At 46.8% G+C, this 27,631-nt stretch overlaps 1 protein-coding gene across 1 annotated transcript in view; it reads right to left on the bottom strand.

Annotated features, from left to right (window-relative positions):
* LOC138568906 (uncharacterized) overlaps positions 1-27,631 on the bottom strand; it is a 513,515-nt gene that overhangs the window by 251,261 nt on the left and 234,623 nt on the right. The window contains exon 4 of the mRNA XM_069646685.1: positions 22,611-23,736. Within this exon, the coding sequence (XP_069502786.1) occupies positions 22,611-23,736 (1,126 nt within the window). The remainder of the gene's footprint in view (positions 1-22,610; positions 23,737-27,631) is intronic.

Below are 27,631 nucleotides of genomic sequence, written 5' to 3'. Positions count from 1 at the left end.
AGATTCTCTATTATTGGTATGTGGTCGAGCAATCAAGGCCTAGCTTCTCAGGAGGTGATGCAGGCTGGTTATTAAGTACAGTGTAGTCCCCAAGCCCCCACAAAGGAATGTCAACACACTGCATTAGTTAAAACACAGTCTTTATATAATTAATATTCAAGGTTATGTACACTATCACAATAACTCACTTTGTGGTCCGAAAATCAACAATGGTAAATATATACAGTTCTAAAGTGGTACCACAATTATGATCAGATCTCATTAAAATGCATCAACTATACTCTGGTCAAATGTCACACAGATCACTTAATAAAGGCAACCAACAATAGACATAGGAGGAAAGCAGTTGGTTAGAACAATTGGTAGAATACTGGACCCGTTACCTAGACACAATTCTGTGTGGAGATCCCCCCCACCTGGGCAACCTGTAAAGCAAAGATGTATCACAAGTCCAGTCCATATATTGTTCTATAAGTACTATTTCCTACTATAATGTTTCTACCCCCCAATGTACCTGGTGGAGAAGAGTTCTTCGAAGAGGCGTCGATGGATCCTTCTTGAGTGACTCCCTTTAAAGCAGGAGCCACGGATATGCGAGAGGCGTCTAAGAAGGTTAACTTGGTGTCGACGGCATCGATGAAAAGTTCGAGGGTGCTGAGACCACAGCATCAATCCAGGCGGTGCTCATCGGCGACGTCCTGCGGGGATGAGGTGTGCAGGGCACCCCGGCATTTGATAGTTCAGTACCGCAAAGAGTTTCTGAAGAACTGTGGCCCGACAAGGGTGTCGAGTCATCGAAGTCTTTGTGTTCTTTGGGTGGCGGGAAAACCCACCAGTGGATTCTCCTTCGCGCGTCGGCGTCCTCGAATTTCTCTGGCGGGATAAAGCGGACATCGGTGTGGTCAAAGGAGTCCTTCGATTTAACAGGCTTAGACAAAGGAGCGGGCGGCTCCGGTCGTAGGCGGCACAGTGACAAGTGGTCCCCTCTTCTGGTCAACATGGCTTTGACGTGCCTCCAACGGTTACGGCGATACTCCGAACCCTGGTCGACGGCAATGGACTTCGGCGCGTCAGTGTCCGGGTGCCTCACTTCGTTCTCCTCGGCGGTCCCCGTCTCCGGTCGCAGCCTTTCGAGGGTCTGACTTCCAGGGAACTTCGGCAAAGGTTAGCGGTGCTCGATGGTCCCTCGGAGCACGGGAAGAGGGCGCCTAACCAGGTCCTCTCTCGGATCAGTCTTTGACGAACTAAACAGCTAAGGAAGGAGAGTAAGAGTCAACAGCTACCCCAGGTCAACCTAGGTAAGGTGGGTGGGTCCAGAACAACAGTGAGCTAGTAGTTGAAGACTAGCTAGTGAGGGTCACAGGAAAGAGGAAATTGATTGAGAAAATAAATTCAATTTATTCATCGAAATTGACACATATGTGTAAAAGCTGGTTTACAAAGAAACAAGAAAAAGGTCATTTAAAACTGTCGCATGGAAGCCATAGTTGGCTTATAATGGTGAAACAGGTAAAAAAGCTTCTGTTAACATCACAGTTATATTTGGTGAAGGTTAGTAGCATACGTGTTTTGTGTTTATTCCAAATACCACTATGGAATTTAGTGGTATGATATTATAGTTGACACACATATAATACAGGTGTTTCTAGTTTGGAAGTAATCAGCCTTCACTGGGTGGAGAAATGTTCACCTTTGAAGGGTCCGAACTGTCATCAGGATGAAGGTTTTTGGCTGTTTGACGCCTATAGAGATAGGTGACACATAAGGAAGTGGGTAATAAATCAGAGTGTAGGTGACCATACAGAGTAAGTACTGTATTAGGGCTGTATACTGGACACATACCTATTTGGTTTTTGGTTGATTGTAAGCTTGTTATCAAGGCACAATTGAATGGTGCGGGCGTCTGTTGGAGGATATCTACAGAGGAAGGATGGCAGTTAGTTGCCAAAGGTGTATGACAGTGAACTAAACAGCTTTCAGATTGGGTCGAAGCATTTTTCTTCCAGCTGGGCGTCGAGGATAAGCAGTTCTAGTTACTCTTCAAGTGTCAACTCAGCTTCTGAACAACTTCCGGTGATGAGAGGTCCCCAGATATACTATTCTGTCTCTCATCCACACTGCTGGTTCACACTCAGCAGCCAATCATACAGAAGGGCATTTATGCAGTCAGTCAGCCAATCAGGCATACAGTGCATTTAGGCCACACTCCTCCCTCTCAGACACTCACAACAAGGAATGTGTATTGGGACAAGTACACAGCCATTCAACACTACACACTGCATTCATGCCAGTTTTGGGCAGGGCTGTCTCAGTCATTGTGTCAAACACCAGAAACCAGACAGCCACAACAAGAAGTGCATATTGGTCACACACTCCATTCACCCAGGTCCCACCCACAGGGTGTACCCAAAACATACAGGGCCTCATTAGGAGTTGTGCAGAATGGGTTTAACTGCGCCGGTTATGGTGCCGGCGCCGTTAAACGCATTCCGCACTATTACGAGGTTCCCTCGCGGGACCCGATGTGGACGTCTGGTTTATCCAGATGTCCATAGCGGGTCCCACGAGGGAACCAGGGAGCTAACAAGGGCCCTCTTGTAATGGGCCCGTTGTTAGCTCCCTCCCCATTCCCATTGAGCCCTATGGGGGCTCGAATGAGAATGGGGAAGGTCCGGGTTCCCTGAATGGGGAAATACGGGGCCCTCCATACTCGGAATGGCCCGGTATTTCCGAATTCAAGGAACCCGGACACGGTTTTGGAGGCAGCCATCGCGCCAATAGCACCATGGCTACCTCCAAAGTTGTAATGAGACCCTCAGTCACTGGGAAGGCTCCAGCCAGTCTCGCCTGGGCTTCAAAACAACACCATATAGGGTTTAAGAAGCGGAATGATGATCGCTTCCCTAAGGGACTCTGGCAACGTGCCCCTGTCAAACGCCTCGTTTAACATTGCCAGCATTAGGGGGAGCAATTCTGCCCTGTATGCTTTGTAAAATTCACTTGGGAGTCCATCTGCCCCTGGGGATAGATTAATCACCCCTTCTAATTCTTCTAGTGTAATTGGAGCCTCTAAGTTTTCTCTTTCCACTGCCTCAAGTTTTGGAAGATCAATCTATGTCAATGGGCCTCATTACGAGTTTGGAGGTAGCCATGCCAAATACTGGCCCATTCCGACCTTGGAGGGCCCGGTATTTCCCCATCTAGGAAACCCTGACCACCCCATTCCCATTTGAGCCCCTATAGGGCTCAATGGGAATGTGGAGCATGCTAACAACGGGCCCGTTAATGACGGGCCCGTTGTTAGCATGCTGGGCTGCTCGTAGGACCCGCTAAGGACGCCTGGTAAAACAAGGCGTCCAAGCGGGTCCCGCAAGCAGACCTCTTAATAGGTCGGTAAGGGGTTAACGGCTCCGGGTACTTTTCCAGCACCGTTAACCCCTTACCGCCCACCTCATAATGAGGCCTAATGTTTTCAGCGCATCAATTTCCTCCCCATTCGTAATGTCTGTGTACAATCGCTGATAGTACTCCAAAAAACATGTGTTCACTCCTTCCTGGGTGTCTCGCGTCTGCCCATCCATCCCCTGCATTGCTCTGATTGTTTGTCTGGGGGTCTCACTTTTATATAACCAGGCTAGTAATCTGCATGGCTTATCTCCTTCTGTGTGTTGCCTTTCTACGTATTCTTTTGTAGTTTAGGTTTCATAGTCTTTCCCAGTGATCCCTGCAATCTTGTTGTAGTTGTCGTATGGTCCCAGCCTCCTCTGGGTAATTCACACCCTCCCGCATTTTGGTCTCCACTTTCCTTTCTGCATCAGGCAATTCCTGTATTATACCGCTTTGCTCCCCTTTTGGCTTTGATATCGGCGCCCCCTCAGCACCCCCTTAAATGCCTCCCACAGTATACCAGCCAATCCTACACTACCAGTGTAGTGTTCAAAGTACTCTTGTATTTCTTTCCTCAGGTCTTCTCTAAACACTGTGGGCTTCATTAGGAGGCAGGCGGCCACCTAATGAATGGTGCCTGTACGGGACCGGCACCGTTCATTACGGGCTGCCCTATTATGAGGACTGCTGCGGGACCCGCTATGGAACGCCCTGGTCAGACCAGGTGTCCTTAGCGGGTCCTTCTAGCAGTCCAGGATGCTAACAACAGGCCCGTCATTAATGGGCCCGTTGTTAACATCCTCCCCATTCCCATTGAGCCATATGGGGCTCGAATGGGAATGGAGAATGTTTTTTTCCGGAGCCCAGAAAAGGGCAATAACTGGGTCCGCGAAGGTTGGCATGACTCGGTTATTGCCCTTTTCTGGGCCCTGGAAAAAAATCATTACCGGCAGCAGCTGTGCCCTTAATAAGGGCACCGCTACCGCCAGGGTCCTAATGAGGCCCTGTGTCTTTTAGTGCCTCTGCCCTGAGTCTTCATGTCGGGATTCTCGCCCTAGGAGGCACGTTCTGCCATGTTACTATCAACGGAGCATCGTCTGAAAGGACCACAGCTTTGTATTCTGCTCTCATCATGCCTTCCGTTAACTCCGATGCAGCAAATATATAATCTAATCGGTTGTGCAGGTTTTGTGGGGCAGAATAGTGAGAGTATTCTCTGTTTTGTGGATGGTTCATTCTCCACACATCACTGCTCTCTTGCACTTTTCCCACCTCCTCCTACTAATTTAACCTCCCCTCCTCTTCCAGAGCCGCCAGAGCGCCAAGGGACCACTCCGGTGGTGATAGTGCGCGGTACAAATGTACTTTAACATTAACATTAACATTAACTAGTCGAAAATCTCTTAATAGGGCCCTCAAGGCTTTAGCTACTGGAGTAGGCCTCTCAACCTTCTCATCTGATCTATCGAGCTTGGGGTCCAATGTGCAGTTGAAGTCCCCTCCCACATAACTGCCCCATCCATATACTGGCTAATGTTGACATATAGGTTCCTGAAGTAGCCAGTGGAATCCTGATTCGGAGCATAAACGTTAATGATTCTCACCTCTCTATTTTCTATCAACCTTCTTATTAACACAATCCCCCCGTCTTTCTCTATGGTGGATTGTTGTGGAAACAGAAAAAATGATATGAGGCCGGGAAGCCCAAAGGAAACACACCAATACAGGTTAGAAAGGACATACAAAGCGCTTTATTCAAAGTTACAACAAAGTCAATTGACATATGGATAGCTATTCGGCCCTCAGAGTAACAGAACGAACCATCAACGGTAGTTCGCCGTGTTAGTGTGAGAGACCGAACATTGGGATACTCGGGTTTTTATACCTTTTATCCAGCCTTGGCCAACCCCCCTCGCGGGTTAACCATTCTTCGGACCAGGCCTAGGGTTCGTTGCCAGGTCAATCCCATAATGTATGCAATTTGATCAGTTCCGCTGATACAGTCGTTCATTAACACATAGGTCAGGGATAGGACAAGGTCTCAGTTCGCGACCCCAACAAGTGGCCTGCGGGCATATTACTTATTCATGTGTGCGGAGGTCACAACGGCCAGAATCCCACTCAAAATGTCATTCGGCCTCCATTTTGTTGTTCAGGGTGACTTCCACACTGCAAGAGTACCTAAAATGGCGGCTTAATCCAAGATGGCGATTTGCACAACACATTAAGGTCAAGACCTTGCCGCGGAATCTATGTACACGATGTTTTTAGACAACTTGGTGTAGGCCAACATACATTCAAACAATGCGATAGGAGGTACAATATTATTTCGATTTCTACATTGTAATAGCTTAAACGGGGCATGTGGTGCTATACGCATTATAACTCTTCTGGCGTATGCTGTGTACGTTGCTCCTATGGTGGTTTCTTTCCATTTCCTCGCCACCACCTCGTGCTTATCTTTGGTCAAGTGGGTTTCCTATAACAAGGCAATATCTATTTGCTGTCTCTTCATGTACATCATGACCTTATTCCGTTTGATATAATTATTTAGCCCTCTGACATTCCAGGTCACTATCTTCAGGTCTCCAATCTCATCCGTTCCCTACTCCACCCGCCTCCACTCCTACCCTCCTCTTCTTACACAGTGGCGTGTGATTGTAGGCTCGCCCATTTACAACTCCGCCTCATCCCTCCTCCCTACCTGTCCCAAACTGCCTGGATCTAACTCCCCACCATTTCCCCAACTGACCCCAACTGTTGCCCAGCTCCATCCTTGGATCTCAGGCTACCCCGCATCTCTCCCCTGTCCCGGCAGCTGCCAGCGTTTAGGGTGCAGTGGGAGGATACCCCACTACTGATATCCTACTAACCTACAATAAAGCAGCACCCGTATCTCCTGCTATTTGCTATCCATATATACAGACAATATATCTTCTATTAATCAAGCATATTGCCCGTCTTCGTTTTATTCGGCTCGTAGCCCATAACGTAGTCTTGGCATTTAATAAACTTTACGCAATCACTACCAATGTGTCCAACAGTGTACATGAAGAAAACACAGGTTCACTTAGCCACATCGGTCATCTCCCGGTCATCCATTCCAGCTGGGCTAGTCACTGTGTCCATCCATCTCATCGCATCCACCGGAGTCTAAAAAAAAGGGCTTTGCCGTTATGCAGGACTTTCAATTTTACCGGGTACAGTAACATGTACATCAAGCCTGCCTTTTGCAACCTTCTTTTGGTCGCCACATAGCTGAGGCGATGTTTCTGCACCTGGAAAGAATAATCTGGGTACGCTGTGATGGATGCTGATGCTCTGCTTATTGTTTCCCCTTTTCGGAAGTGTTCCTGTATCCTCTCCTAGTCCTAGTTTAAGATTTATTTTGGTGATAATCGGTCTGGGAGGGGCTCCGGGCGGCAGTTTCCTGGTCAGAGCCCTGTGTGCCCTCTCTACTGTGAACCCTTGGGTGAGCGTCCCTGTGCCAATTTCTCACAGCAGCATGTTTTCAATGTAGCTCGTTGGATCCGGGTTCTCCTCACCTTCCGGGAGTCCCACTATGCGTATATTATTTCGGCAGGCTCTCCCTTCCGCTTCTTCATCTCTGTTATCCAAGTGTCGCACTTGTTGTCGCAGCTTGGAGATTTCTTTGATATTGCTCTTACAGGTACCTGAGTTGGCTTTAACCTCTATCCGAACATCCTGTGGTAGGAGGTTGACATCCACACTAACCGCTGTGTCTCCGGTTATATCTTCCCCACTTTTTGAGGCGTCCGTACTCTGCGTTGGTTTAGTGAAGATGTCTAGCGATGTCTGTTTCAATTTGGATTTTGCTGATTTTGACGCCATATTTGGTCCTAGTAGAGGTCTTCGCTTCTTATTCATGTTGGAGCTCTCTCATCTGTCAGGCGTGACCATGGACGTCTCTCGGGTTCACTGGCAGTGTCACTGTTATATAATATCGAGCTGTTGCCTTTTTCTAAGCTCCTGTGTGTTCGAATAACGCGTCTCTGAATGGAGGCTCATCGTCTTGCATCCCCCTTCACGCTGCTCTGCTGTGTGGATTCCCCTTGCTCAATTCCGTTCTCACACCTTGGCTTTATCTGCCCTCAATTTAGTACTCTTGGAGATGTACCTGCCCCCAATCCCACTGCTGTGTACCTGGGCAACCTGCTCTCGGTACCCGTGCACTGTTATGCTTCACACCATGGTACTTTTTGTCTCACTCGCAGGGTGCAATGAACCCTCTGGGTCGGTTTTTACTTTGTGCCCCGTGGTGTCATAGTACCCATGCCATGAGGCGGTGTAGACCACTTTTTCACATCCAACAGAGCCCCTTGTTCCCAGGGAGGCTGCCCCTGTCCAGCTGCAATGCAACTGTTATGCCTCCTTGTTGCGCTTCTGTGCTCTGCATGGGCACCAGTTCTTCACTAGCAATTGTATATCATTACATGTGTCAAGGTCTCATCACACTGTGCTGTGGCATTCGGGGCAACTACTACATGTGTCTTCTCAACTTCTCACAGCCACCTCCTGTTAATTGTCGTGATGCCCTTTGACATGCTCCTCTTCCCCACTCTGCTTTGCACCTTGGGCTCCCTTCTGTGGCAAGCGGGGTCCCAGCTCCATTTTAGTGGCAGTGGGGCGCAGCCCACCATACCTTGGTCTGCGCTTTCGGCCTTCTCCAGTGCTGGCCCTTGGGGGTGTTGTGTGGGCACAAGCTTGTGGCGAGCGCCTTCTAAGGCGGCTTGGGGAATGTGCAGTGCGCCTTTTTCGTTTATGCCTCCAGGCCAGTCATCGATTCCTCACAAGCCATGGTTGAGTATTTTCCATTCCTGCCACCGTCCTGAAAGCCTGTACAGTGTGCCCCAGTTTTCCATGCCTTCTGTAATCATGCAGGCACACTCATTACTGCTTTTATTGTACCACCCTGGGCCAGCAGTGTTATACGTGTCTTGCCGAAACGAGCGCCTCTGCACACAGTTCCGTTCGGACTGCAACTGTTTCCAATTATTCTATCCCGGCGTCCGCTACGTCTATCTGCAGTCACAATTAGTCTCTGCGTGTGTCACTATGTTGCACTGAGCCCTGTCACCACACTGTACTTTCAGAGCACTAGGTGCTCCGATGCTCCGCTCATGTCAGGAATTTTGGGTGGTGGAGGCGAAAGAGGTGTCAGGGGCGTCAGAGCGTTTAAAGAAACGTTGTTTTGGCTAGGAAACTACCTTTCCCAACAGCCTTTGGACCATTTCGTAGTTCATGCCGTGCACGCATCTGGCCAGCTGACTATCATTAGTACAGCTTATTAGGGGCCAACGGTGCACGGCAGGTGTGGCTTATTCAGTCATTCAGGCGAAGCCATGCCGGAGGATCGCGAGGAGTCGCGCACACCAGCATTATCTCAGCAGGCATTTTAAAGTTGAAACAGCAGCACACCAAGTACTTCTGTGGTTTCCATGCCGCTCTGCATTCCAGCTCGAATGGACAAGGGGAACGCAAGGCGGCGGCGGCGTTTTGACTCACACAACTATCACGGCTTCATCAGCTCCCGTCCGGGAAGGCTTGCGAGCTTCCCGGAAGCTAAGATAAATGCTAGTTTGGTTTTGTCTGGTTTCAGGGGATCATGTTTGGGGCCATGTTCGTAATCTTCTCTGTGGAAAGGCAAACATAGAGAAAGACATTTTCATTGTGCATTGTATTTGGGCAGAACTCTGATTATTCTTATAAGTGTCTGAAGAGTACACTTGGTGCCTGTGATATTGAGTGACGTTAATTCTGGCAGGAATAACAGTCTGCATTGGAGTAGTAGGTTGTTTACTAAGCTACTCAGTGTGCAGATTTTGGAACACAGTACTATGTTTGGGTTGAACTCAGACATATGGGGCCTACATGTTCTATGTGTGTGTAAATGTGCTAATGCTTGCCCATAGGGCCATGTGCCATGTTCTTCATGCTGGGATAACCTCCCATGTGTTTCTTTCATCTATGCTTCTATTTATGTAGTCCGTGTAAGTGTTTTACTACCTGTGCCTGTATCAAGGGGTTACTAGGGAGTGCAACTGTGCTAGAAAGGTACTTTGGTGTCCTTTACTAAGAGGACATTATTGGTGACCTGTGTTTAGGTTATGTTCTATGGTACTTGATCAAATATTAGGCAGTGTAGGGTTTTTTCCCGGTGCTTCCTCTGTCTTGTCCACCTTAGGTATTTGCTAACCCTCCGTCCGGTTTTCCTACATTCCCTTCCCCGTCCACAACCTCTCCCTAACCCTCTTCCCCCCATTGGCTGCCACGTGGTATCCTGTGTTTTGTATATCAGGTATCTGTGCCAACCACGGGTGGAGGGTCGACTTCTTTCGGCTTCTGTGGTTAGGAGGAGAGTGCCGACACACCTTCCTCCAATATTGTGTTTTGACATAATAAGCCACCCCCAAATTGGGATACTTACAACCATCCTAGCCAAATGGAGGCGACCACTCTGGCCTTGGCAGACGTGCTTAAGGCGCTTCAGGATATTCAGGTAGAGTTAGTACAAGCAAGACAGGAATATGATACCTTAAAGACCCAAGCACAGAGTTTGGTAGCTCAGTGCACCCCATTGGAAGGGGCTAGTGCTGCGAGAGGTTTCCAGAGTCATAATCCCACTGTCATTGTCCAACCTCCGAGTAGTGTACCCTTGGCAGCACCAGAGTGTTTTTAAGGTGATCCTAGGAAGTACATGACATTCCTGACCCAATGCCGACTTCATTTCTTGTGTAAACCTGCTGCGTTTGAATCTATTCAGGCTAGAACTGCATTTGTAATTTCATATTTGACAGGAGATGCAGCGGCATGGGCTATACCGTTGGGGCAGAAAGACGATCCTTTACTGTACAATTGGAATGGCTTTCTAGGAGAGTTCGGCAGGTTATTTGATCGCCGAGAGGTTTCATTAGCTCAAGATAAGGAGTTGTTGGGATTGAGACAGGGAGGTCGGGATTTAGTCACATATGTTACCCAGTTCAACGGGTTGGTGATTGAGACCGAGTGGCCAGTGGCTAAACAAACTGTGTTATTCTATCAGGGATTAGGTGAGGAACTGAAGGATGCCATTTCTCAAGTGGAGCCACAACCAAGCACTTGCACAGCCATGATTGATTTAGCTTTAAGGTTGGATCATCGCATTAATGAAAGGAAAGGAGATAAGAAGAGACCGGAAACAGGGCCTTTTGTGCGGTTAGATAGAAGTAGAGGACGGACAGGTGAAGTGGAACCAATGCAAATTGGTAGTATAAGAGGACCTTTGTCAGTATCAGAGAAGGAACATGGTAAGACTAATAAATTGTGTCTATTGTGGACAAGCAGGACATTTTATACGTACATGTCCCAATACTCCGCAGAAAAGTGGAGGAAGTGAGGGAAATACGAAGGAAGTGGGAAAAGAGATGGGCCGGCCTTAAGGGGAACACAGGTGACAGGCCCGATGGAGATTAGGTTCCCCAGATGGGTTGCAAACACAGTGGGGGGTAAGACCTCTCACTTATATATTTTGGTGATGTTATGTTTTGCTTTGACTTAACAGGAGGTCCTGGCAATGGTGGATTCAGGGGCTACTGGTAATTTCGTGGATATTACTTTGGCAGAGCAGTTAGGATTGCCTGTGTGTGACAAAATCAAGGTGGAAGGAGTGCAATCAGTGCATGGTTCACCTCTGGTATCAGGGCCTATAAGAAAGCAGATAATTACATTGGAAATGGTTTATGGACCTGGGCATAAAGAGGAAATTACATTTGATTTAATATCAGCCCCTCAATTTGGATTACTTTTGGGAATGCCCTGGTTGGTGCTTCATAATCCCAGGATTGATTGGGAAAAGCAGACAGTATGGTTTGAGGAGCAGAGATGTCAAGAGCATACCTTTGCGGAAGTAGGACCAACGACATGGTTAGTTGAAAAGAGGTCAGAAGATCAGATTGTGGGAGCAGTGACAGAGGGAATTCCTGCACAGTACAGAGAGTTTAGTGAAGTTTTTGACAAAAGAATGGCTGAACAATTACCTCTGAATAGACCCTATGATTGTGTTATTGATTTGGAGGAAGGAGCAAAATTGCCTTGCAGTAGAATTTATGCCCTTACAGAAAAAGAAAATCAGTATTTGCAGGAATACTTAGATGAGATGTTGACTAAAGATTTTATTAGACATTCCACGTCCCTAGTCTCCTCAATGTTATTTTTTGTTCCCATGAAAGAAGGAACTTTACGCACATGTATTGATTATAGGGCCTTAAATAAGGTAACTATCAAGAATAGATTTCCGTTGCCATTGATTTCAGTTTTGCTAGATTAATTGAGGTCCGCCAAGTTGTTCACCAAATTGGATTTAAGGGGGGGCTTATCATTTGATATGGGTCAAAGAGGGGGATGAGTGGAAAACAGCGTTCAGAACTAAGTTTGGTTTGTTTGAATATCTTGTAATGCCTTTTGGTTTATGTAATGCTCCTGCCGCTTTTCAGTTCTTTATGCAAGAAGTTTTGCAGGAATTCATTGATGTTTTTGTTATTGTTTATATTGACAACATCTTGATTTACTCTGAATCTCCAGAGCAGCATGTAGGACATGTAAGGACAGTACTGCAATGATTACAAGCTTGTGAACTGTGTGTCGAAGTGGAGAAATGTGTATTTCATGTGACACAGGTGGAACTTTTGGGATTTATTTTGACTAATACAGGAATTGTGATGGATCCTAAAAAAAGTGCAGGCAGTTAGAGACTGGCCCTTGCCACAATGCATCAAGGACATACAATCTTTTCTAGGCTTTGCCAACTTTTATAGGCAATTTATTAGCAATTGTTCTAAAATTGTCACGCCCATCACGCATTTGTTAAAAAAAAAACAGTGAAATTTACTTGGCGTGTTGAAATGGAAAACGCCTTTTAGGAGTTGAAAGTAGCTTTTACTACTGCGCCAGTGTTAAAACATCCTGATACGGAGAGAGTATTTCAAGTTGAAACTGATGCTAGTAATGTGGCGATAGGAGCCATTCTGTCGCAGAAAGATGAGAAAGAAGTATGGCACCCTGTAGCATTTTATTCCAGAAAATTGTCAGGGTGTGAACAAAATTATTCCAAAACTGATAAAGAGGTGGAGTGTCATGATGCCCGCTCCCGGGGAGCCGGTTCAAGCCTGGCGTCCCCGAAAGCGGACATCCAGTCCCCAAGGAAGGACCCAGCAACCCCATATAAGGGGCCCTTTGGAAAGTGTCCTGGCGCCTATGGTGCCAGGCTCATAAAAGACATCAGTCCTGGCGCCATAGGCGCCAGGCTCATTATGGGAGTGCTTGGGTGCACTTACCTGATGCAGACCATGCTGTAGGATCCCGGCCTCCTTGAGGCCTGAAAGGAACTACTTTACCTGTGGGACTAATTTATCATCCGGGCGTGGTCAGGGAAGGATACATACCTGATTGGAGGAAGGATACATACCTGGAACTTCTTCCAAGGCTATTTAAGCCCCACCCGAACAGCCACACGTGCTTCGCGTTGTTCTGCATCTAGCAGCTGGACGCTCACCGTGTCTGCTCCTGCATCCTGACTTCTGCCACGCCTGCCAGCATCCTGGATCATCTGCAAAGGAAGAGAAGAAGAGAACAGAAGAAGGAAAAGTCCTTACCTGCTAAATCCGCATCCCGGAGACATCTCGCCGACAATCCTGAAAAGGAAGACTTTTATTTTAAAGCTCATTGCGTCGATCGCTGCAGCGCCGCATTCCACTCACCTTTACAGGGCGCCTCCATGTTCAGCAGTGATCATCCGGATTCGCAGTCATGCCCCAGCGCCTAGGGAGAAAAAGACCAGAACAAAAGGTGAGAGAGAGAAGGGAATAAGGAAAGCTAAATCTCCATGTTAAGACTTACCTGTTGATTCATTCCCTCTTCATTTCGGGTCCGCGCCGCATCCTGGCATTTCCGGACCCCGGCCCCTAAAGGGAAAAAGAGACATCAGCGTTAATGAGCAAATGAAAAGACATTACCAAAAAAAGCTCATTAAAGACTTACCTGATTTCTATAAGGATTTCACCTCTCATCTTGGGTCTGTGCCTGTTCCCCGGCATTCCGTACCCCGGCCCCTATGGGGAAAAAGACACTAGCATTAGTACATTAATGCATGGACACAAGGGGAACCTCTTATCAAAAAACTTACCTGGAAGTCAAGCAAGTTTGGTTCTCACCAATCCGAAAATCCAGTGAAGTAACTGGATACCAACGCGCCCCTGCATCAGAAGCAGGATCGAGAGCTCGTCCTTCCAGACCCTAAGGTGAGACGCTACGAGAAATCACAAAAGGGTTTTAAGGAGGGTGAGAGGGGAAAGTGGGAGGCCAATTGCATTACCCCGCAGACAGTTAATCCCCTATTTTCGCCTACAGAAGGATACTTCTGCGAGCCAGACAAGCCAGATTTGGGGGCCCGATCCAGTCCGTCTTCCGAACCCTGCGCATCACCTTAGAAGAGGTCACAGCAGCGCGAACCAGGCCAGCGCCTCCGTGGGAGTCAGGTGAGCGTAACATGTAGGCGATTCGGTCTGCATTCCTTGAGTGGCGACACTATTTACTGGGAGCAAGGCATCAGGTGGTGGTGGTAACGGACCACAAGAATTTGCAATATTTCAAAACAGCGCACACACGTAGTCCAAGACAATTGAGATGGTCTCAGTACTTTAATGAATTTGATTTTGTGGTTACTTTTAGGCCAGGTAGCAAAAATGGAAAGGCGGATGTGCTTTCTAGACAACAAAACTTGGACCATCCAGTAGGTGAAGTTAAGACTGTTATCTCACCATATAAAATTGTTGGGGCCATTACCACACAAGTCACTGATTTAGTCAAGAAAGCTTTAATATCACGGCAAATGTTAGAGTGGCGGAACAGTCATCCGGCATGTACTATACGGGAGGGGTTGCCCTATCATTAGAGGCGACTATATTTACCAACTAAGGAGCTACAAGACAAAGCCTTACTCTGGTGTCATTAGTCTCCCTTAGCAGGTCACGCAGGGTTGAGAAAAATGCAGATCATGTTGGAATAATACTTTTGGTGGCCCTCCTTAAGACAGGACATGGAAAGATATGTGGAATTATGTGAGAATTGTGCATGAAATAAAGCAGAGCATGTTAAGAAAAGGGGCTTACCACAGCCATTACTCACTCCTGAGCAACCATGGACACACATTTCTATGGACTTTATCACTGACCTGCCGCCCGATAAGCAATATGATACCATATGCTTAGTGGTAGATTTTCTGTCAAAACAAGCCCACTTCATTCCTTGTGAGGGAATACCTGGGGCAGGTTGCATGGGTTGCCCAAAAGTATTGTCTCAGATAGAGGTTTGCAATTTACCTCCAGATTTTGGCATGCATTTTGTCGAATGTTGGGAATTAACTGTGCTCTTTCCACTAGCTATCACCCTCAGACAGATGGACAGACAGAAAGAGTGAATCAAACACTTGAGCAATATTTACGTGGATATCTGAGTGATGGTAGGGATTCCTGGGTGCAGGCTTTATGGTTGGCGGAATTTACTTATAACAACACCTATCACACTTCCTTGGGGATGGCACCTAATGAATGTTTATATGGTCATGAACAGAATATGATACCGGAGCATTTACCGTAAATGGGAAATATGCCACTGTTACAGGAGCGTAAACAGTTGCTTCTTGAGGTAAGACGGAAGGCACGAGAAAATCTGGAGAGAGCCAAGATGCAGTACAAAAGGTAAGCTGACAAGCACCGACAGCAAGGCCCTCAATATAAAGTGGGGGACAGAGTTTGGTTATCGACTCGAAATTTGTCTTTAATAGGGTCACGAAAGTTTCTACCTCGGATCATTGGACCCTATGAGATCAGTAAATGTATCTCTGCTACTGCTATGAAATTGCGTTTTTCTACATCTTTGCACATACACCCGGTGTTCCATGTCTATTTACTTACACCTGCAGCTCCAGGCATGACTACAAAGCACCCTCCAGCTATCATGAAAACCGGCCAAGAAGAATATGAAGTTCAGCGTATTCTGGATGTAAAGAAGAGGAATCGTAAATTCTGGTGTTTGATTCAGTGGAAAGGTTATGGACCCGAAGACTGTTCTTGGGAACCTTCAGATGAGGTACATGCTCCAAGGTTGGTCAGACAATTTCATCGCCAGCATCCGGATAAACCAGACCCTGGGAAGAGCCCTGGGAGAGGAGGTAATGTCAGGAATTTGGGGTGGTGGAGGCGAAAGAGGTGTCAGGGGCGTCAGAACATTTAAAGAAATGTTGTTATGGCTAGGAAACTACCTTTCCCAACAGCCTTTGGGCCATTTCGTAGTTCATGCCGTGCGCGCGTCTGGCTAGGTGACTATCATTAGTACACCTTATTAGGGGCCAATGGCGCACGGCAGGTGTGTCTTATTCAGTCTTTCAGGCGAAGCCATGCCGGATGATCGCGAGGAGTCACGCACACCAGCATTATCTCAGCAGGCATTTTAAAGTTGAAACAGCAGCACACCAAGTACTCGCGCGGTTTCCATGCCGCTCTGCATTCCAGCTCGAACGGACAAGGGGAACGCGAGGCGGCGGAGTTCTGACTCGCGCAACTATCACAGCTTCATCAGCTCCCATCCGGGAAGGGTTGCGAGCTTCACGGACGCTCAGATAAGTGCTAGTTTGGTTTTGTCTGGTTTCAGGGGATCATGTCTGGGGCCATGTTCGTAATCTTCTCTGTGGAAAGGCAAACATAAAGACATTTTCATTGTGCATTGCATTTGGGCAGAACTCTGATTATTCTTATAAGTGTCTGAAGAGAACACTTGGTGCCTGTGATATTGAGTGACAATAATTCTGGCAGGAAGTACAATCTGCATTGGAGTAGTAGGTTGTTTACTAAGCTACTCAGTGTGCAGATTTGGGAACACAGTACTATGTTTGGGTTGAACTCAGACATATGGGGCCTACATGTTCTATGTGTTTGTAAATGTGCTAATGCTTGCCCATAGGGCCATGTGTCACGTTCTTCATGCTGGGATAACCTCCCATGTGTTTGTTTCATCTATGCTTGCATTTATGTAGTCCATGTAAGTGTTTTACTACCTGGGCCTGTATCAAGGGGTTACTAGGGAGTGCAACTACGCTAGAAAGGTGCTTTAGTGTCCTGTACTAAGAGGACATTATTGGTGACCTGTGTTTAGGTTATGTTCTATGGTACTGGATCAAATATTAGGCAGTGTAGGGTTTTTTCCCGGTGCTTCCCCTGTCCTGTCCACCTTAGGTATTTCCTAACCCTCTGTCCGGTTTTCCTACATTTCCTTCCCCGTCCACAACCTCTCCCTAACCTTCTTCCCCCCATTGGCTGCCACGTGGTATCCTGTGTTTTGTATATCAGGTATCTGTGCCAACCACGGGTGGAGGGTCGACTTCATTTGGCTTCTGTGGTTCGGGGGAGAGTGTCGACACACTTCCTCCAATATTGTGTTTTGACAGCTCACCATGCATCCGCTCAAACCCGTATTGTTTTATTAGGGCCGCTCCCGGGGCACCGCGCTATGACAATGTCTCATGTAGCAACGGGTCGCTTCCTCGGCTGTCAGGTTCAGCTACCGATGGGCGAACCACGCTTCCTGCAATTTTGTTGGGACTGTGGATTCCACCACTGCCCTTCTTCAGCACTTAGTGTAGTCCGCTCGCAAACCAACGAGCAGTGTCTGCACCTCGGTCTTACTGCACCATTTCTCGGCCAGTCACGTTCTGCTTGCAGTACTTCCGTGCACTCTGTTGTCAAGGACTGTCCCTTGCCCGCTCTGCTCCTTTGTTTTTGGTGGATTGCCATTTTGTGTTCTTCCTCTGCAAGCTGTCTTGATCTTTCAGGGCTCAGTGCCTTCAAGCCACAGGGTCCCGTGAGACAAAAACACGCTCCCCTTCAGCCCCACGGTTTCACAGGCATGCACCAGTAGTTCAGCAGGAGCTCCTCCAGGAACACGCCAGTTTACATGGCCGTGTAGCCACGCCCCGATTCAATGTATGTCCTAATTAATATTTTAAAAGAAAAAAACACCAATTACATTAAAACATTTTGTCCCACCACCAATTAGTTGAAACTGAAAAAAATAAATAGAAGAGTATATGTGGGATGGTGGTCCCATGCTTCAGTATGCTGTATGCTAAATCATCTTAGAGATGCATGAGATTCAAGTACAAGTACGTATACATATATATCTCAGTGGCAAGCAATTAAACAATCACTCCGAATCCTGATCACATCCTGCCATAATGAATTCCTAATATAACCCACTATGTGCTTTCCCTCGAGGCTGTCACACGCACCCGTAGGCTTCCCAGTCTACCTGGGTATACCCGGCATTAGGGATACCACTCCAATCGACACCGGTGGGTTACTAGCAGTATTAAAGAGTGTTCCCTGCGGTTCCATGTTATTTAATCGCCTGCCATTTCATCCCCTGTCATTTTAACATGTACATTCCAACAAAAATGTTCATTTTTTTTTTTGGGGGGATCCCCCCACCAATCTCCCCTCCCACACTTATTTTGGGCTATTGCCTACCCGCCCAAACCCTTACCTGCCCCCCCCTTAAAAAATTCGATGAGCATATTCGTTGTAATATGCACGTTAAAATGCCAGGGGATGGAAATGCAGGCGACGAAAGGACGTCGTACCGTTCCCTGCACACATATTGAGCTGTTCCAACTTGGAGGACTCTATCAGCCACACTCATGAACATTAACAAAGCTGACCTAAGACAGCAACTCTTGTGCTGTCACAGATCCCTTCTGTGCAAGGGTTTATAGCTAGGGCAGAATCCAAGAACAAGCTCCAGTGTATCCCCCAGGTGCACCAGCATAGACCCTTCAGAATGCTCTCCTGGGAGAATGTAGCAGTAAATATAGCCAATAGCAGGATATCCAGGTTCCATCATGTGAAGACTGTGTCACCGAGCTTGCCTTCTTACGGCAAACCATCCCTGGTGCCTTCTGTAACTAACATCTCAGGTGTCACCAAGCATGCCTTCTTACGGCAAACCATCCCTGATGCCTTATGTAACTAATATCTCGGGTGTCACCAAGCTTGCCTTCTTACGGCAAACCATCCCTGATGCCTTCTGTAACTAACATCTCAGGTGTCACCAAGCTTGCCTTCTTACGGCAAACCATCCCTGATGCCTCCTGTGACTAACATCTCAGGTGTCACCAAGCATGCCTTCTTACGGCAAACCTCCCTGATGCCTCATGTAACTAACATCTCGGGTGTCACCAAGCATGCCTTCTTACGGCAAACCATCCCTGATGCCTTCTGTAACTAACTTCTCGGGTGTCACCAAGCATGTCTTCTTACGGCAAACCATCCCTGATGCCTTCTGTAACTAACTTTTCGGGTGTCACCAAGCTTGCCTTCTTACGGCAAACCATCCCTGATGCCTTCTGTAACTAACCTCTCGGGTGTCACCAAGCTTGCCTTCTTACGGCAAACCATCCCTGATGCCTTCTGTAACTAACTTCTCGGGTGTCACCAAGCTTGCCTTCTTACGGCAAACCATCCCTGATGCCTTCTGTAAGTAACATCTCGGGTGTCACCAAGCATGCCTTCTTACGGCAAACCATCCCTGATGCCTTCTGTAACTAGCATCTCGGGTGTCACCAAGCATGCCTTCTTACGGCAAACCATCCCTGATGCCTTCTGTAACTAACATCTCAGGTGTCACCAAGCTTGCCTTCTTACGGAAAACCATCCCTGATGCCTTCTGTAACTAGCATCTCAGGTGTCACCAAGCATGCCTTCTTACGGCAAACCATCCCTGATGCCTTCTGTAACTAGCATCTCAGGTGTCACCAAGCTTGCCTTCTTACGGCAAACCATCCCTGATGCCTTCTGTAACTAACATCTCAGGTGTCACCAAGCATGCCTTCTTACGGCAAACCATCCCTGATGCCTTCTGTAACTAACATCTCAGGTGTCACCAAGCTTGCCTTCTTACGGCAAACCATCCCTGATGCCTTCTGTAACTAACATCTCAGGTGTCACCAAGCATGCCTTCTTACGGCAAACCATCCCTGATGCCTTCTGTAACTAACATCTCAGGTGTCACCAAGCTTGCCTTCTTACGGCAAACCATCCCTGATGCCTTCTGTAACTAACATCTCAGGTGTCACCTTCTTACGGCAAACCATCCCTGATGCCTTCTGTAAATAACATCTCAGGTGTCACCAAGCTTGCCTTCTTACGGCAAACCATCCCTGATGCCTTCTGTAACTAACATCTCAGGTGTCACCAAGCTTGCCTTCTTACGGCAAACCATCCCTGATGCCTTCTGTAACTAACATCTCAGGTGTCACCAAGCTTGCCTTCCTATGGCAAACCATCCCTGATGTCTTCTGTAACTAATATCTCGGGTGTCACCAAGCTTGCCCTCTGACTGCTCCATAATAAAGCAAAGCACCACAATGTCATACTATTATGGATATTCAACCAATGATTTCTTCAGTAGCTAGTGCCTCAGCTTTCTTTGAGCCTGACCTTTGACTCCTCTATCATCCAAGGCAGGACACCACCCTGTCCTCCCATTCTGATAAGCTCCCCTGATGCCTTCTGTAACTTAAGCATCAGGCTTCACTAGGCCTGGCCTCTGGATCCTCCATAATGGAGGAAGGGCATGCAAAGTCACCCACTATGGACAAGCCACGGCTGATGCTTAGTGCAACTTCAGTCTGAAGCTTCACTGGGCCTGCCTTTTGTAGCCTCCATAATGAAGGAAGGGCATGGCCATGTTGCCCACTATGGACAAATTATGGCTGACAATTCATGAAACTTAAGCCTCGAATTTCACTAGATCTGCCCTCTTGATCCTCTATAATGGAGGACGGACATGGCCATGTCATCCACTATGGACGGGTCATGGCTGACGCCTTGTCTAACTTAAGCCTTGGGATTCACTAGGGCATACCCCCTGGATCCTCGATAATGGAAGAAAGGCATATGATGTCACCCACTATGGATGAGCCACGGCTGGCGCCTATTGTAATTTAAGCCTCAGGTTTCACTGTGGCCTACCCTCTGGCTCTGATAGTTTTATAAATTACACAAGACCATTGTGTTGTATTACTGTCAAATGGTGGACTGCAAGAGTTTAGTGTTCTTTATTTTCTCTGTAGCATACAATACGTTTGACTGGTTTCTCAGAATTCAGGCTATTTGTGAGGATGGTCACTGACTCAGAAGTTTAATTGCAAGCCTCGGTCTCTTTGCCAGGATTCAGTGTCTCTTTCTTTCCTGTTTTAATCCCTTTTATGTTCAATAATTGTTTGTGTTCTTGATGCTTCAAGGTCATCAACACATATCAGTGAATAGGAGCTTTTAGGTTTTTCAACAGGTTCTTCAGCCATCAGCCTTCCAATGTGGAAGCTTGGTGGCACTAGGAGTCAGAGGTTCTCCAGGCTCTCAGCACAGCAGCTCAGTGCATCACATCCACATCTGGATAACATATGCCATTTGTTGTAAATATCTCCCTCTATAAGGACCTATTATGTGTTTTGATTGGAAGGGAGTTTTCATCTTTAAATCTCACCCTCCTTATTGGTCAATAGTTAGTGAGTGCAGCTCCCCTCGCCATCATGCACTGAGTTCTGGACACTGCCACATGAGGTCAGGTGATGTAAATCGGGTCTGCTATTTTGGATTGTCCAATCCTCATGGACAGTGTGGCAGCTTCCTGGGTGCTTCCATGTTCACAGCGCTGTTCTCCAAATCTCCAGATGAGGGTCTTTTCGGGTCCGTGTGATAATTAAGCTACATTACTGTGCCCCATCTGATCCATGTAAAGTTTCACTCCTTGATTGGTGCTGACACCTGTGGTAAAATCTGTCTTGCTCTTGTGCCTTACCCCCCAGCTGTCCATAATGGCTTAATTTGGCATTACCAGGTGGCTCCACAGAATCTTCCTTTGTAGCCACTTTCTTCTATTGCCATGTTGTTTTGCATTCTCTATCAATATGTGCTCGGTTCACATATATGCCAGGGTACAGTGCACGGAAGCAGTAGGTTCTTCAGTGGTGGAAATGGTCATCCTGTGGTTAGGCAAGTTGGTTTTAATTCCCAGCATTGGTATTAAGAGTTCCTCATGATATGATATGATATGATATGATATGATATGATAGGTTATTTATAATGCGCTTAATACCCAGAGGTTTCTAAGCGCGGACCCGGGGATCGAACCTGTGTTGACCCATGTCATCTTGCTTCCATGGCGAGCTTCCAAGGCGAGCAAGTTGCCCCTGAGCTATCCTACCGAGACTTTTGCTTTAATGTCTACAGACATAACATTGGCAGAGACCTTGGGTGTCAGACGTTCTTGTCTATGGCCCGTTTAAGCTATTCTCTGTTTTCTTTTGTTATTGGTTGGTGTTTCATTGCTATTTGATCTGTTTGTTGTATATTCCATTTAACTGAATCCAGCCACATAGTTTCAGTTATATCTGGTGGTGTTTTTGTGTAAGTTTGCATTTTACCTAAATCTATCATGTTGTTCCTTGCTAAATCTTCATTTTGTTTATGCTTGAAGTTAATGTCAAGTTGTTCCCAGTTCCCTTCTTTTATTTCTCAGGACTTTGGTTGTATTATTTCTCTCAGAGATGATTGAAGTGGTCCGTCATCTGCACATGACATGATATTTCTTTACTTATATTCTGTGTTGCCAGGTGGATGGTGATGGGGCTGGTTTAGATTTCCAGCCTTGGTGTCACGTCTCCATTAAGGTAGTATGTTGCTCTGCATTGTTGACATATGTTGAGTTCTCTCGACTGAATTCCTATTAATCAGTTTATTTGACTGATTGATCTTGTGCTGCTGAGTCCTGATTGTTGCGTTGATGGTATGTCCAGTTTTTTGTGGATCTCAGCGTGCAGGTCTTGTACACTCTCCCCATATTGTTATGCTATTAGTTACTTATAGATCGTGTGTGACCACCTAACGGATTCTAGATGTTAATAACTTACAGGAATTCATCCATCCCAACTCTCCATTTGACAAATACTGTCAAAGTGTGATTTCCTAAATACTTAGTGATCCTCCAGTCCTTTTAAAAGAATGTCTCACTTTGATGCCCACTCAGATTTGATGAGCAACGGAATTCTGTCTTGCACTCTGTGCACTTGTAGGTCTCCCCCCAGTATGAAGCCTCTGATGGCTTATCAGATTTAAGGATTGACTGAATCTTTTCCTGCATTTTGTGGACTTATAGGGGTTTGCTCCGTATGGGTCTTCTGATGTCTTATCAAATTTGAGGAGTGACTGAAGCTCTTCTTGCACTCTGTGCATTTATATGGTTTACCCCCAGTATGGAGCCTCTCATGGGTTATCAGTGTTGAGGACTGACTGAAGCTCTTCTTGCACTCTGTGCACTTGTAGGGCTTCACTCCAGTATGGGTCCTCAGATGGCTAATCAGACCTGAGGAATTACTGAAGCTTTTCTTGCACTCAGTGCACTTGTAGGGCTTCACCCCAGTATGAGTCCTCAGATGGCTTCTCAAAGCTGAGGACTGACTAAAGCTTTGCTTACACTCTGTGCACTTGTAGGGCTTTTCCCCAGTATGGACTCTCTGATGGTTTATCAGATTTGAGGTCTGAATGAAGCTCCTCTCACACTCTGTGCACTTGTAGGGCTTTACCCCAGTATGGACTCTCTGATGGTTTATCAGACTTGAGATCTGAGTGAAGCTGTTCTTGCACTCTGTGCAGTTGTAGGGCTTTTCCCCAGTATGGATTCGCTGATGCTTTATCAGACATGAGATCTGAGTGAAGCACTTCTTGCACTCTGTGCACTTATAGGGCTTCACACCAGTATGGACTCTCTGATGTCTTATCAGAGCTGAGGAGTCACTGAAGCTCTTCTTGCACTCTGTGCACGTGTAGGGCTTCACCCCAGTATGGACTTGTTGATGGTTTATCAGAGCCGAGGAGTCACTAAAGCTCTTCTTACACTCTGTGCACGTGTAGGGCTTCACCCCAGTATGGACTCTCTGATGGGTAATCAGAGTTGAAGAGTGGCTGAAGCTCTTCTTGCACTCTGTGCACTTGTATGGTTTCTCCCCAGTATGGACCCTCTCATGGGTAATCAGAGTTGAGGAGTGACTGAAGCTCTTCTTGCACTCTGTGCACTTGTACGGTTTCGCCCCAGTATGGACCCTCTGATGGATAATCAGAGTTGAGGAGCGACTGAAGCTTTTCTCACACTCTGTACATTTATAGGGCCTCTCACCCATGTGATTTCTCATGCGCATGATTATAATGGCCCTGGGGGTGATGCAGATGCTTTCTCCATTGGATGGTTATTCACCGATGTGCAGGACACTTGGCTCTTCTGAGGGATTGAAAGTTTCAGTGCATTGACGCTGCTCCTCTTCTGTGGCTTTTCACTTATTTCTCTGTATATCCCATCTTCTCATGTTCATCTCCAGAATGTTGCTTTTGGTAATGAGGTTGCTCTCTGTTGAAAAAAGAAAACATGTCAGATTGTTTTCATGCCATTGTGCAGTCAGAAGTAACGTATGCCTCCGGGAGGTATCCCCATCCCCTACTAACACACTGGGTGATGCTGAGTATGTCTGTTCTCCTCTGTGGCCTTCAAAATAGACGACTTCATGGAAAGTCAACATGACTTTAAAAAGCATGACTGTGAATAGATACATTGGAGAGAGGAGGATGAGAGGAGATTACAGAGGTAAAAAGTAGCACTGTGGCAGAGGAAAAGTGTAGAACATTAGACAGATGAGGAGGAAAGGAGGTGGAAGAGGTCAAGAGGAACAGTCAGTAGGAGGAGGAGGAGCCAACAGAGGAAAGAATGAGCAGAGCATGGTAGGAGGTGGAAAATAACTATGCAGCCGACATGCAGAGGTAAAAAAGGAAGTGGGAGAGTAGCCAGATGGAGAGTAGCTGCAAAACAATATCAGGGTGGGGGCTAAGACCAAAGAAAGAAAAAGAGAGGCAGAGGCCACCAACGAAGAAAGGAGGAGGCAGAGTCATAAAGAGGAGGGAAGGGACAGCGATGTGCAGGAGGTAACCACAGATTGTGATATGTTGAAAGAGGGCTGGTTAATAAATAATTATACTGTGCCCAAAGTACTAATCTGACCCTCACATTCGAAGGAAATAAATCTTAAAACAAAAAGAAAAATTCATTGGGACTTCAGTGTTTCAAAAATGTTCAAATGGTAAAAGGAGAGATTTTGCTCATTAATCCAGAGGGGGGTTTTCTTCCCTGGATTCTTCTTCACAGTTTCTTGAAACTAACAGTTTGGGCCTCATTACGACCCAGGCGGTAAGTTACCGCCTGGGCCGTGACTTTACCACCATGGCGTAAACTACGTTTACGCCATGGTGGTTGGCGGACTTACCGCCCCATTCCGACCTTGGCGGGGCGGTAAGTCCCCAATCCCCATTTACCCTTCCCCATTCCCATTTTTGCCCGATAGGGCATAATGGGAGTAGGGAAGGCGTTAATTACGCCACCGTAAATTACGGTGGCGTAATTAACTCCATGGTCCCTTAGCGCCATGGATTTTAACACCCGCTAAAAGCGGGTGTTAAAACCTCCATGGCGCTAAGGGACCTCGTAATTGGCGGTAAGGGGTCGGCGCAGCTAACGCTGGCGTAAACCCCTTACCGCCAGGGTCGTAATGAGGCCCTTTGTGTCTTTCTTCATTAATCCCAAACTGATGTATAATTATCATTGGTCTTGGGTTGTTAGTATACTCTCCTGCCAGGGTTTTTCTGTTCGCCTATATTCACACATTTGTGATTGCCAGGGCATCTTGTATTCACACACTTGTGAGTGCCTGGTATACTCTATTGCTAGAGCTTCTTGTATTCACACAATTGTAATTTCATGGCATACTCTCCTGACAAGGCTTCTTGTATTCACACACTTGTAATTGCCTGGTATACTCTCCTGCCAGGACTTGTCCCTGCAACTCCACTTTTGATAATTCACCACATTAGTCCATCTGACTAATTCCTTTTGTCAATAGTATCTTGCATCGTTAGTGTTTTAATTACACTTCCAATTTTGGTAATTCATCACCTTAGCATTATTAGCTACTTAACATTGTCCAGTAAATACTAACTTTTTACGGTTTCATATTCTCTGTACATAAGGGCAAGCCTCAAAGATTCCCTTATATGCTAAATGGTTATTATCTAGCTTTCGGTGTTAACAAATGGATTCCTTTCTTTATCCGTTTTGGAATGTTAAACTTTAAACATACAGTGTGCTCACCAATACGCCCCGGCGTTACCTTTGCCCCAGCGTGTACTTAACGGCCTTCATGACGTTTCCATGTCTGCTCGCAGCCTGCCGATGACAGCCGCTAGATGTTCACCTCCTCACACGGCTCATCTTTCTGATTCCCAGCTTCCCGTGGGTCGGGCTGGGCTTCTCTTCTCCTCGTGGGTCTCCGGTAAGTGTCTTGATGCTTCTTTCCACCAGCGAATACCCAGGAGCCCTGTACTTGCTTCTAACGTTCCCATGTGGAATCTTCTTCGCACAGCCTCCTCTGGTTAGCACTTGATTCAGTTGGCTCCAACGCGCTTCGCTCAGTTCCTCGGTATCATGAAGAGCAGCAGCCCGCTCAAAACAACTAGAGCGTTGCCTGTGCCTGTGCTCAGGGCTTCGCCTGCTCTGTATTCCTTTATTTCTCTTCCTCGTCGCAGTGCTAAGGTGTTTCTGGGAACAGTAGATCCTTTTAACCAACTTGCACGAAAACATTGGAGGAATGTACTCTTGCACTTAACTATGCACTTTCTGTAACTAGCGCCTAGATGCCTATGGGGTTTATGCATTGAAATACATGCAAAATAATGGTTTTACCATGGTCTGAGGGCAAGTCAGTGTTTGAAAGTTGAGGCGTAGATTGGATTGAGAGAAATAGGCCATTAGGGTGTTTTGTATGGGAGATTCATCCTGCAAGGGGAAACGTGGGATATCATGTCTCATCCATGGATACCAACACTCCCTCCTGGAGGTTACCTCCCCCATGTGACTCTCCCTCACATAGCCACCCCCAGGGTCAGGATCAGGTAGCGGCTGCCGTCCTGTGGCCACATGGGAGGAGGTAATCTCTGGGAAAACAGTGATGACTCAATCAGATTCATCACTGATCCCATGCCCCTATTTAGGGGTAGTGGTCCAGGTATATCCTAAAGGGCACAAACAACACCCTGACACCTGCTATCACCAGCTACCAAAGCCAAGAAAGCAAATACGAATGCCAAGAAAGAAAGGTAGGTCACTCTAAACCCCAAATATTGAATGACATTTTGTTTTCCATCAGGGAGACAGAGTTTAAGGGAGTGCTGGGAGACCAGTTCAATGCCCCCACCGTGGGAAGAGGTTCTGACTGCTCACAAGTAAGCATTTTGATTGCTTTTTTGGGAGCTCTGCCCACGCGTCATTTTTGTTTAGCACACGTAGCGTGTATATACTTCAAATACACTCTAGAAGACAGCATACAATGAAAGGAGAAGTAGCAATAGAATTGCCACTATACCGGGCTGAATTGCCTTGCAGTGCACACATAAAGTAGGCTAGAGGTTGTTGTTCAGTAACTTAAGCGCTATGGTCAATCGTAGCGTGACGGCCGCCATTTTTAGAGTCACACGCTGCAGCTTTTGTTAGAGAATTAGGCCACAGTTTGGAGATTCTGATTTGTTCATTTTATTAAGATATTTTACCTTTCTCTAATGAAGGCTCAGACAATCAAGGTTGTCCTTGAAGACAGGGAGCCATGCAGAGAGCCGCTAATTGAAATAGACTCAGAAGTTTCACAGAGAATAAGAACAGAATTCATCATATTAGTTATGAATAAGATTACAGCCGCAGCTGCAAGGATAAATCTATGAGAACAGGGCTCGATTCCCAAGCAGTGCCAAAATGATGAACTAAGTTGCGGGTCTAACCCCCATTGAGCAGTGGCAGCCCCATCTGAACTACAGGTAGCAGGCTAAACAGGACTAACAAATACACACAATTCCATTCCAGAGAATGGGGCTTGCTGTGTTTTTTATAAGACTATCTGGTTCCCATTTTCTGAGATGGGCGTCACAACGAGGTGTTGCCAAGGCACACAGCTGCGAGGTCGAACAAGCCGTTTGGAGGTGCCAAGTTATCCAGTCTAATGAGAACGCTATTGTATTGCCAGGTGGTGTCTTGGAGTAGGCACATCACA

This window comes from Ambystoma mexicanum, chromosome 2q, assembly GCF_040938575.1.
Source record: "Ambystoma mexicanum isolate Mex_15411 chromosome 2q, UKY_AmexF1_1, whole genome shotgun sequence".
In the NCBI taxonomy this organism is placed as follows: Eukaryota; Metazoa; Chordata; class Amphibia; order Caudata; family Ambystomatidae; genus Ambystoma; species Ambystoma mexicanum.
Note: the sequence above shows the minus strand (reverse complement) of the source record. Positions and strands in the feature narration are given on the sequence as shown.